Below are 12,199 nucleotides of genomic sequence, written 5' to 3'. Positions count from 1 at the left end.
GATGGGAGGATTGTACAGGGAATAGGGACGATTACAGAGAACATATGAGAATCAAAGGATTTTGTATTAATACTACTCTTACTTTGAACAAAGTGAAACAATTGTGATAATATGGATCTAATAGAATAACCACCTAGGTCTATGAATTTCTCTATCAATTCCTTCAATATATTTTGATCCTTAATTGACCTAGGACTCCCGAGAATCCTCAAAACAATAAATAAATTATTTTATTAAACATCCTCACATATAGACACATGCATAGAGATTAGAGATATTTAACAAGAATATTTTCATCTTTTAACCTCAAAATTCCCTACCTAGGATTTAAAATAACATATATGGTCCCAACCTTATGCCTAAGGCCACATGAAATACCCTCTCGGTAATACGAGAGCCTCAAGGCATATCTAATGTTAGAACAAGAACTACATGGCTTTGTTTTGAAAATTTTATGGCTTCCCTTAAGACCCGGTACAAATAATAATTACTTAATATAATAAGACTTACACATGATGAGTCTAAACAAAACTTTTAAAATTAAATAGTCCAATAACATTCTTTTGGTCCTTTGGAAATTATTATAATGGTCATTTCACACTGAAGTTTGACGAAATCCTATATGACTTTTGTTTTGTTTTGTTTTTTTTTTTAAGAAGGAATTTTTTAATAGTTTCATCAAACTAAAATGTAAAATCAAAAGTTGCGCTGCTTTGGAAAAGTAGAAATATGCATAAATTTTTAAATCTGTGGTATACCCAAATTTGTGATATACGAAAAATACAAAGAAACTAACAATAAAAGACAATCACAAGATATAAGAAATTATGTGGTTCAATAATTTGCCTATATCCATGGAGTTGCAATGATTTCACTATTTTTAGGGAAAAATACAAAATGCGACATTATAGTTTTTCTCTTTAAAACAACACACCAACCAAAAATCTAAAACATTGGTATTTATATCCCACATAGCAGATTCACAAGGGCTTATCAGCCCAAGCCTCTTGTCCATGGACTATACCTCAAAAAACTTTCATTATAAACTGTAACACTTATATATAGGATCGGGTCATAATTCTGATTAGACGCAATCTAAGATCCACATTGCCCAACACATTTCAATCTTGGAGAAAAGTTCATTTGATTTCCACCTCTTTCAATGTTTGAACCTTAGCCCATCAAAGATTTCTAAGTCAGTTCTCTTTTTTGCCTCAATAATATATAGTACAATTTAGTGGTATTGCCTATAAAGGAAGTTCGAACTTTGAACCATCATTCGTGGCTCAAGGCCTCTTGGCCTAATGATAATGAGTATTGTGTACTGTGTAGTGATGTCTACGACTTCCTTAAAAGGCTGAGCACTGGTTCTACCCGCTGACTGCCCATTGTGGTACACTTTACTTCTACTTATAAGTCCTAAAAAAATGGTGGATGTGAAAATTAAGGGATTAAGGATTCGTTAATCAGATTTTGGACGGGGGGAAACAAAAACAAAGTCTATCTTGGCTTTGTAACTTATTAACTTGTATAAGAAATGAGTGTGAGGATTGTAGTTACGCTTTAGGATTGAAGTTTCAAAGCTAATAAGGATATTTCATATGAGCTCTTGTCATTTGTCATTGCTATAAGTCATAATGATCAGTAGATGTGGGGGGATATCCATATAAAAGTCCTTGTTTTGTGCTACTTGCAGTAAAATTAATTGAAAGAGAATAAAAAAAATTTCTTATGGCAAATGTTCTAAGACCACAATGGCAAATCTTCATAATTTTCTTGACCATTGATGAAGAAAAATAATAGGATAATTTTCTTGACCATTGATGAAGAAAAATAAAAGGATGGATTATTTGACATTTGAGTAAAAAAAAAAAAAAAAAAATCAGACTACCCATTTTACAAAAATGTCACCTATTACTGGATTCAAGAAGGAATTCAAAGGTTCCCCAAGTGAAACATGCAAGAAGCAAACCTTAGGCTAACCAAACAGAATTCTAATGGCACTTTTTTCCTCCTTTTTCAGCATTCTTTATCTTCTGTCAGAGTTCAATGCTTAAAGGGGAAAAAATCAATCATTACCCATGCCAAGATTACAGTGAGATCATAGGATAAAATATGTGAGGCCTAAAATAAGCAAATTTTGTTGCATATGAAATTCAAGAGAAAGATAAGGTTTTATAGAGTAAGCTTCTCAAACAAAACTAAGTATTTCCACATCTGTAGTATATAGAATTGGCATAAAAATAGGACTCTTAAGTCCTATGATATTCAAACTCATAATAGAACTATAGTATCTATATAGAATTGGCATAAAAATAGGACTTTTTAAGTCCTATGATATTCAAACTCATAATAGAACTTCACAATCCATTACAAACCAAAAGAGAAATCTTAAAAAAAATGAAAAGGAAGATATACCCATCACATGAATCACCACCATCCATAGACCACTTGGGTGTATGTGTTCTTGATCCACCTAAAGCTTTTCCTCAGTGACCCTTTCATCTTGCCCTCCACAGTGTAAACCTTGTACCCAGCAACCCTCTTCTTCCTTTGCAATTCTGGGTCATTGAAGCTCCAGTTTTTAGAGACTGTCCCAACACTGCTTTTCCCTTTCTTCATCTTCAGCTCCTTTGGTACTATCTGGTTATTTGTCTGTACAGATGAACCTGCATAATTCACACTGTAAGACCTCAGATCTTGCATGCTTGTTGGGGCACCTCTTCCTCCATAGTAGCTCTCAATCTGCATCATCCTCCCGTCCCTGCATGACTTGGATCTGAAATCCTCCATGAGGGAACAGGAACAAGCTCACAAGAGTTTGAAAGGTTCAAGAATGAATGAGAGAACTAATGGAGTGGGAGAAAAGAAAGGAAAAGGCAAAAAAAAAAAAAAAGGGCTTGTTTGGTTTGCTTTTCTTTGTGCTGTTTTAATTAGAATTATTCATTGCTATAAACTTTTCTTAGATATTTTTCAATCATTTTTTAACGTGGGAACAGCTCAAGATTGTCTCTTTCAGTTGTTAATATAATAATATCAATATTGCTTTTCTTTAATGGGACTTTGAGGGAATGTGATTTTTCCAACTTTGCTTCACTGTGGAGTTGCATGAGGATGAGGCTGCTTAGTTTGACTGGCTTTTTACACGTGGAATGGTTAAATTTTGACTGGTTTATGAAAGAAAAGAAAAAAAAAAAAAAGAAAAAAAAAATAGAGTGCGTGGAGTATCAAAATTGAGATGTCTATTCAATGTTTGAAGTCATTGCCATGAAATGAATGCAGTACTACTAATCCATATTAATTTTGACCAAGGAAAATGCTACTCTCTCCAGATGTGGAAACAATAAAACATCTTTGATAAATACCATATTCTATTCAGACTTGCTCACTTTGTCGGTTCCAATGAGTTTAACTTATAAATTTTTTGTCATGAATAAAAGGCCTAAATTTAAAACAAAAAAAGAAGGTTTACTAAATTTTCTTGGGGGTAATTATTACCATCTTCTTCTTGAAGGGAGAAAACATTCACCTCTTTTGATGTTGGAAGAATATTAATATATTAATAATGAAATATTCTAATTTTATAAGATTTTCTTTAACAAAGTTTAATCATGATGAGTAAAAACATAACTAATAAATTTATAATTAAAATACAAAATTTATCAAGCACCAAAAAACTTGCAACAACAAGTCTCTTCTTAAGTAGTTGAAAAAAGAAAAAAGAAAAAAGAAAAAAGCAAAAGTCATTTTAAATATTTTCAAGTACACTTATTTTTAAGCAAAATGCAGATTATTGCACAATATTTTTAACATAAATTTAACAAAATTTGGTCATGTGGATATTAATGGGGGAAATTATTTTTTCCCTTCGTGTTTGGGGTAAGGTGTCATTCTCTCAAATCTGAAAGAAGTGGAGTGTGATTTCCCAATTTTCTTTGAAAAATTTTTTGTTAGATTTTGTTTTAAGAAAAATTATTATATAAATGATGATAATGTGGAAGCTCAAGTTTCCTAATCTCACTAGTCTTATTTGTTGTATGGAATTTACAACATAAACCATAAAGTGACTGATTAAAAAACAAAACCATGATTACTTCTCCTTCATTTGGTCAGAACTTGCCATGAGTAAAGGGGAAATAGGTAGGCAAGGTAGATTGCACAGTTAGATCAGCAATGATCAGTTAGGTTGAATTGGTTGACCATATCTAATGGATAATTATCTCAAGGACAGTAATTCTGTAAAGTTGCTTTTATATGCTATAACTATGATTCTATGAATTGATCAACACCATTTTTTTCATTAATGAAATCTTTGGTAGGGCCTGGGAAACGATCATGTTTATTGAAGGACTCAGTCTCTTCCCAATAAGACAGATCGATCCAGTAGGATCAGGTGGATAGCTTGTATCCAAACAATTGCTAAAAATATTAGAAGTGGACCTTTGTTGCTCATGGCATGTTTCACCAGTGCCATCCACAACAGCATGGGAGAATTGTCATTTATTTACAGACAACTACTAACACAGCTAATTCGTGAAATAGAATAAACAAGCAAGACCCCACAACCTGGAACCACAGAGAGAGAGTGAGTGTGTGTTATTTTGGTATTTCCCAATTAAATTTTATACCTAAGTTCTATCCTTGTTATAAAACTGAGAGAAACCCCATGTGTTACCTTTCCATTTGATCCACATGTAATGTGCTAGATACCCTCGTGGATGTATCTGCTTTCAGCAATTTCTACAAGCATTACATTTACATCCAAATTTTTATTGGTAACAGGAATATGCCAAGTTAAGCTTTAAAAAAAAAAAAATATATATATATATATATATATGCCAGTTGACAACTTAACAAGACCAAGTCAGCCATCCACATCATACCCTAACAATTTTCAATGAAACTCAAAAGTCATTACACAAAGTCACAATCTTTGCCACCAACAAAATTGTATGAAAAAGATTTTACATTCTGACTGGTATGCACATTCATCTCCTTTCTCTAAGCCCAAACTTCAATAATGTAAGCGACTGTCCAAACTAAGAATGGCGATTTTACGTGTTGACACGGATTTTACTTTGTTAGTTAAATAATTTGGTTGTACGCAGCAAAGATGACAGAAAAATGTCAGATATGTATATGTCATCAGTTGTTTCTTTTTTTTTTCTTTTTTCCTTTTTGAGGAAAGGTTGTGTCTTGTTTGTCAGACATTATTGGGTTAAATTGGCAATGAAACCAGGTTATTACCAAGAGGCAAAGCCAAGACCAAAATCTTGCACAACCCACTATGGCATCCCCAGATAATAGCAGATACAGCAACAAACATACTACAATCCTTGCATACTAAAGATGGATGGATAAAATGTACGTTAACTCTACAGAAGAGGGCAGATATAAATATCATCTGGGATAAAGAGCCTCAAAGTAAAAACCATCTCTTGAAACAATAGGCAAAGTTTTCAATCATTACTAATCTAACACCTTTGATAACTCAAAAAAGAAAACAATAATAATGATAGTATAATAATAAATAAGGGAGCTTAGAATACAAACCCTACCCAAAACAAAATTTTAAATAATCCCTCCAAGATGAAATAGGAACTTAGACTGTCTTTATGTTGCAATAATATGCCTAAACCCAATTCATTAAAAGGTCAGATATGTTTGCCAACATTAACTTGGGAAACTAGATGGGGAAAAAAACAAAACAAAATTAAGAAGTTATAAAAAATATAAATAGTACTATGAAAGGAAGAGAACCCCATGCCTCAAACAAAACCAAAAAAGACTTCATCACAGCAGATCTGCAATATTTGATGGCAGCTCCTCAACTTGCACATTGTAGAACTTCTGAATGTCAAACAGCATTCTCTCATCGTCCTTTGTAACAAAATTAATGGCAACACCCTTTCTCCCAAACCGTCCACTTCGTCCAATACGGTGAAGGTAATTTTCTGGTTGAGTCGGCAGATCAAAGTTTATGACCAAGGAGACTTGCTGCACATCAATACCACGAGCCAAGAGGTCAGTGGTGATGAGAACACGGGAAGATCCAGAGCGGAATTCGCGCATAATTATATCACGAGTATTCTGGTCCATGTCACCATGGGTGGCTGAGACTGTATGGTCACGGCCACGCATCTTGTCAGTGAGCCAGTCAACCTTGCGCCGTGTGTTCACAAAGATGACACTTTGGGTGATGGCCAGGGTTTCATAAAGATCACACAGTGTCTCAAGCTTCCACTCTTCCTTCTCAACATTCACATAAAACTGCTTGATACCCTCAAGGGTGAGTTCATCTCGCTTCACCAAGATTCTCACAGGCTTGTTCATAAACTTCCTAGTGATCTCAATTCATAAAGATCACACAGTGTCTCAAGCTTCCACTCTTCCTTCTCAACATTCACATAAAACTGCTTGATACCCTCAAGGGTGAGTTCATCTCGCTTCACCAAGATTCTCACAGGCTTGTTCATAAACTTCCTAGTGATCTCAAGGGCTTCAGGAGGCATTGTAGCAGAGAACACCCCAACCTGAACCTTGGCAGGAAGTAACTGGAAAATATCATAGATCTGACAACCATAATAACAACATTAGAACATAATATCCAAGCCCTTCAAGAACTGCAAATCTTTGAACAAGATAAGAGAAGAGAGCACATGGAGAAAAAACACTAACAGAAGTTCAATCCTTTCATCAGTACAATTAATATATGAAGTTAGACATGGATTATTCATGAACAAAACAATAACTTTTTCTTATTATAAAGAGAGCAGTAAATAGTCATCATCCGGCTTTTGGACCTGAACAGCAGAATATAAAACCACTACACACCTAATCCAATTTAACCAGAAAACACACACAGACCTAATCCCATTAAAAAGAAAGATGGGTTCATTTTCAATTATTAAACCATTAAAATGACCAAGTAACCTTATACATGACCCAAAAACCCAATAGAACTTAAAAAAATATAGATAACCACAGAAATAGATCTGACTTGTAAATTAAACAGCACTAAAAAGAACACGAGGAATTTACTGTTAATCCGACAAGCCAAGTGCCTCAAATTCAAAGTGGCCCCTAAACTTCTTCCTGAAAGACTCTAATTGTCTTTAATTAGGGTAACACTGCTCCAATATTTAATTTCTTACTATGATACATCTTACTTCCCTCCCATAAATTGTTCATCAAAAACAAGATATTGCAAAATAGACATCTAACACATGCAAGCACCCATCCAAAATTTTTTTTTTGATGTCAAAGAGAAATTCTGTATGGTGCATATGCATTGCAAACATATAAAAGGATCAAGATCAAAGTAAATTTACCAACCTGGTCCTTGAAACCACGAGAAAGCATTTCATCAGCCTCATCCAGTACAAACATCTTAATGTAATCAGGACGAAGTGACTGCCTTCGCAACATGTCAAATACACGACCAGGGGTGCCTACAACAACATGAACACCTGCCTGAAGGATGCGTTGATCCTCACGAACACTTGTGCCACCAACACAAGCATGAACCTTGACATTAAGATAATCACCAAGTGCCCGCATAACCTTCTCAATCTGTTGTGCTAGTTCCCTAGTGGGTGCCAAAACCAAAGCCTGGCACTGGACAAGGTCATAATCAAGTTGTTGCAAAATCCCAGAGCAGAAAGTTGCTGTTTTCCCAGTTCCAGACTGAGCCTGTTGAATTACATCAAGACCTTTGCAGAAAGGAACAATCCCCCTTTGCTGAATTGCAGAAGGCTTCTCAAAACCTTAAGTAGAGAATTTCATTAAAACATATCCAAATCCAAGCAAAAGATAAAGAAGGAGCAGGAGAATAGAACGAGTGTACATGATGATCGATTCAATGATAAACCATTCAATTTCCATGATGGTATGTTCATTGCAAAAACCATGATATTGAAAATCACCCTAAACTTTGGGGGTACAGCACTTTGTACTGAAATTATGAAAATTTGCAATTACAATTCCGATTATAACAAACTTCACAAACTGCACCCCATAGCCTGATTAACCATAATAATTTGGGACAATAACTTAAAACAGGGCACAACAGAGAAATCAACTTTTGACAATCTATGTTGCACAGACACGGACACGGACACGGACACAGACACAGACACAGACACAGGGATATGGCAATTTTTGAAAAATAAGGACACGATACGGCGGGAACACGGCGGTTAAATAATTAATTAAATTTTATATTTAGGCATATTTTTTAATATTTTTAGACATAAAATACATTTATGTTTAGAATTTAAATTATGTAAGAACTACAAATAAATAAATTAACACCCAAATTAGTACAATAATACACATAAAATATTTAGAGTACAATCCAAAGGTTTAAATAGGTTACGTTCAAATATTAATAATAATACTAAAAATAATAGTCAAAATAATAATATAAATTATTTTCTTTCGGACCAATGGCATCTTAATGACATCATGGCATTGACATATGGTGCTCAAAAGTTGAAAATTGAAATTGAAAGTTTGGAAGTGACTTTCATGTGGGTTGGCAGAAGACACAAAACAAAGAGGAAATATAAAAAAGTATTATAAAAGTTAAAATGAACAGAAGAAGACAGAAGGTATCTGGGTCTGCGAAGAAAAAGAAAAATAAAGAAGAAGAAGAAGAAGAAGAAGAAGGAGGGAGGAGGAGCTCGCCGATCGAAAGGGACAGGGCACGCCAGCACAGCGTCGACGTCTATGGAGTTCGCCGATCAACCAGATCTAGCTCCGGCGAGGGACAGAGGGCAGCGGCAGCGGGCAGAGGTCAGAGAGGGTGGAATCTGTGAATTTTTTTTTTCACTGCTGGCGTGTCGCATGCGTCAGATCCACGTCGGCGCCGTGTCAGAGAAGAAAAAAAGAAGACACCGCCGGACACAGGAATCTCGCGCGTCGTACCCGTGCCGGTGTCCGACACAACGCCAAAAATGGCGTGCCCATGCAACCTAGTTGACAATCTTGTGTCGGACACCGACACAACGCCAAAAATGGCGTGTCCGTGCAACCTAGTTGACAATCTTGTAACTTGTATGTGATCACTAATTTTAACAGTCAATCAATTTATGAGGTGCAATTTGCAGTCTCTCTTACAATTGGGGTGGTGATTGCAAGTTTTCATATTCGGGGCGCAAAATGCATATACCCCGTATTTTAGGGGTTTTCTACAATTAAAATCAAATAAATAAATAAATAAACATACATACATATAATAAATTGTTTTTTTTTTAAATGGACCCCCAGCCCACTTGGTTGTTACCATATTTTATAACAAGTTAATAACTGGTAGCCTACAATTCATGAGTTTTTAGAATGATTTGTTCATAAATTTTAAAAGAAGTTTTCCAGAGGGTGATGCAGGCTAACAATTTGGGTGCCATCAAAATTTCAATTTCACTTCTTTTTTACAACCAGAAGAAAAGATATTAAACAAAAGATCATCTATTCCTACCGTAAGCATAGATTCCTCTCAGAAGGTTTTCATGCAATTTCATTGAATCAAAACTTTCATAAACCTCATCATATGAAGTGAAGAACTCTTGCCCTTCAGTTGAGAGTCTGCAACAATTAATTTGTCAAAACAAATAATTAAAATTTGCACAAATCACAAAGCATGCATGAATTGATCCAACAATTTTAAGAGTAAAAAAAGCTTTACTGTATATTTAAATAGAAAGAACAGAAACCATGGTAAAGAATATAGAAAATAAACTTACAACTCATTCATTTTAGCATCAAACTGACGAGCATCAAATTGTGAACCTTCTGGAGCTGCACCTGCCATAGCTGTACACAGAAACAAATATTTAGTTAATAAGAAACTTCAGTGAGAGAGAGCAAGCACAAAGGACTAAAACAGAATAGCATATTTAAGCTCCAGAATTAATTCATTGATCCCATGATTTGTCAAATATAAATACATACACACAAGATAAAATAGATAAACATTTTCAAACAATTATGTGCTTTCAGTTGAAATAAATAAAATCAGGCTAATTCAAGGAACAAAGTGGTTTACAGGTAAAGATGGACAACCACACCACATGTCAAAAAGTGATAAAAAGTTGCTAAACAATGTAACAGAAGAGCCAAACTTGCAGACCAAACAAAGTGGCATACAAGTATTAGATTTTTGTCTTAATGTTTGGGGAAGATATTCTGAGTATACAGAAATCCATCATGATGGAAATAAATCCTTGAGCAACAGAAACCGCTTCACCCACTCCCCCAAAGTTTTGCTAAACGCAATATGCTTTGCCATTGTTTCCCTTAGAATTAGCAGAACCCAGGACAAAATAGAATAGTATTCTTACCACTCAGTACTTAATCATATATGTGTGACTACAGTAGCCTTGGAATATAGGAGAAAAAACAAAAAAAAAAACAAAAACTACTGCATGGATCAAAGTAGTGTATGAGTAAAGATGGAAAACCAAACCAAGCTTCGAAAAGTGATAAAAAATAAAATAAAAAGTTGCTAGACAATGTAACAGAAGAGCCAAACTTGCAAACCAAACAAAGCGGTATACAAGTATTAGATTTCTGTCTTAATGTCTGGGGAAGATATTCTGAGGAGTAGATGGAAATCTGTCATGATAGAAATAATTCATTAAGCAACAGAAACCACTTCACCCACTTCCCCAAAGTTTGACTAAACATAATATGCATTGCCATTGTTTCTCTTAGAATTAGCAGAAACTAGGAAAAACTGAATAGTATTCTTACCACTCAGTACTTAATAATAAATATGCCACTAGAGTAAACTTGGAACAAATAAAAAAATATAACACAAACTACTGCATGGATAAAAAAACATTTTACCTTGAGAATCATAACACTCACGATAAGTTCACCCTATAGAACATAACTTGAATACATAAAACAATACTTATTTTCCAATACAGTAATTGAATCTCTGAGCTCTCAGAAAGAGATGACACTAAAACTGCTCCCTTTCCTACATAGACCACTAAAGCCAACAGTTCCCCAGAAAAAATTCCCTCACCCTCTAGATGATTACAGAGAAAAAAACACACGAATACAAAACTAGGCCTTTTCACTCCTACTTCATCATATGTGTAGCTTCCCAAAAAAACTATCAAACTAAATAGTCCCACAAGCCTCAATCACTAAATTCCATCAATTTCCCACGCATCAATCACATTCTCTATCCCCCTACTCTTCTCAATCACCAAGCACAAGCACCCATTTAACATTATCACAAAAATCAAATATCTAACACAGACTACAATCATTGTCACAAACAAAACACAAACCAAACACAGCACCCAGTAAACACAATCACAAAAATCAAACAGCTAACAAGAACTACAACAATAATCACAAGCAAACAGACGAATCCCAGATCCCAAAAGAAACACATAGCACATACAAAAAGCAACCATTACACACTTACATCCAATATCAAATCTTTCAACCAAAAAACACCAAAAATTTCTACCAAATTCACCGCTTTTCCAACCCATCAGCCCACTCATCCACATACACAGTCCTGTACATAAAGCTTCACATACACACAAATTTATACATACTTTCAACCAGTACAAACAAACAAAAAAAATAACAACTTCATAAAAATTCACCATTTTTAAACCCATCACCCCATATTACCAAATACACAGTCCTATACATATATCTTTAAACACCTTCAATCCCACACAGAGATATATATACTATCAACCTGAACAAACAGGAAGAAAAAATCACAACTTTTTACAATTTCAGCATTTACCATCAAGCCCAACATCCATATACACAGTCCTATACATATAGCTATATATAGCTTCACACACACACAGACACACACAGAGAGATAAATACACTCAAGTTTCAACCAGAACAAACAAGAAACATGCGTATTTACAACAGACCCATCAACCCAAATATCCAAATACACATCCCTATACATACATAACATCACACAGAAACATAAGCACACACACACACAGAGAAACAGTGAGAGAGAGAGAGAGAGAGAGAGACCTGAAAGTGTTGAAGAAAAGTAGAGTGAAAGATTATTGAAAGAGGCTTGAAGAGAGAGCTAGGGTTTTTCCAAACTCCTCGGATCTGCGCCGTGGAGTTTGAATGGAAAGTTAAAGAGGAGGCGAAAGGTGAAAACAGCGAGCCTTTTATATATATTCCTATGTCTCTC

General features: G+C 34.8%; 2 protein-coding genes and 1 non-coding gene across 3 annotated transcripts; all 3 read right to left on the bottom strand.

Annotated features, from left to right (window-relative positions):
* Nucleotides 1-2,430: 2,430 nt before the first annotated feature.
* On the bottom strand, nt 2,431-2,793 carry LOC111997497 (uncharacterized). The gene has a single exon (XM_024029591.2). The coding sequence runs from the start codon at nt 2,791-2,793 to the stop codon at nt 2,431-2,433; it is 363 nt and encodes a 120-aa protein (XP_023885359.1).
* A 2,706-nt stretch (nt 2,794-5,499) lies between these two features.
* On the bottom strand, nt 5,500-12,199 carry LOC136068886 (eukaryotic initiation factor 4A-2-like). The gene is made up of 6 exons (XM_065776707.1): nt 12,031-12,199; nt 9,744-9,813; nt 9,479-9,585; nt 7,336-7,766; nt 6,481-6,572; nt 5,500-6,340 (listed from the first exon to the last, which is right to left on the bottom strand). Exons 2-6 carry the CDS (start codon nt 9,809-9,811, stop codon nt 5,794-5,796), a joined length of 1,245 nt encoding a protein of 414 aa, XP_065632779.1. The 5' UTR covers nt 9,812-9,813; nt 12,031-12,199; the 3' UTR covers nt 5,500-5,793.
* On the bottom strand, nt 10,510-10,645 carry LOC136069197 (small nucleolar RNA snoR98). Its single transcript, XR_010630439.1, has one exon. It is a non-coding gene; the product is annotated as a small nucleolar RNA snoR98 (small nucleolar RNA).

The sequence above is a fragment of the Quercus suber genome, unplaced genomic scaffold, assembly GCF_002906115.3.
Source record: "Quercus suber isolate HL8 unplaced genomic scaffold, Cork oak 2.0 scaffold_9, whole genome shotgun sequence".
Taxonomy (NCBI): domain Eukaryota; kingdom Viridiplantae; phylum Streptophyta; class Magnoliopsida; order Fagales; family Fagaceae; genus Quercus; species Quercus suber.
The sequence above is the reverse complement of the archived record's forward strand: the minus strand, read 5'-3'. Positions and strand labels throughout refer to the sequence as shown.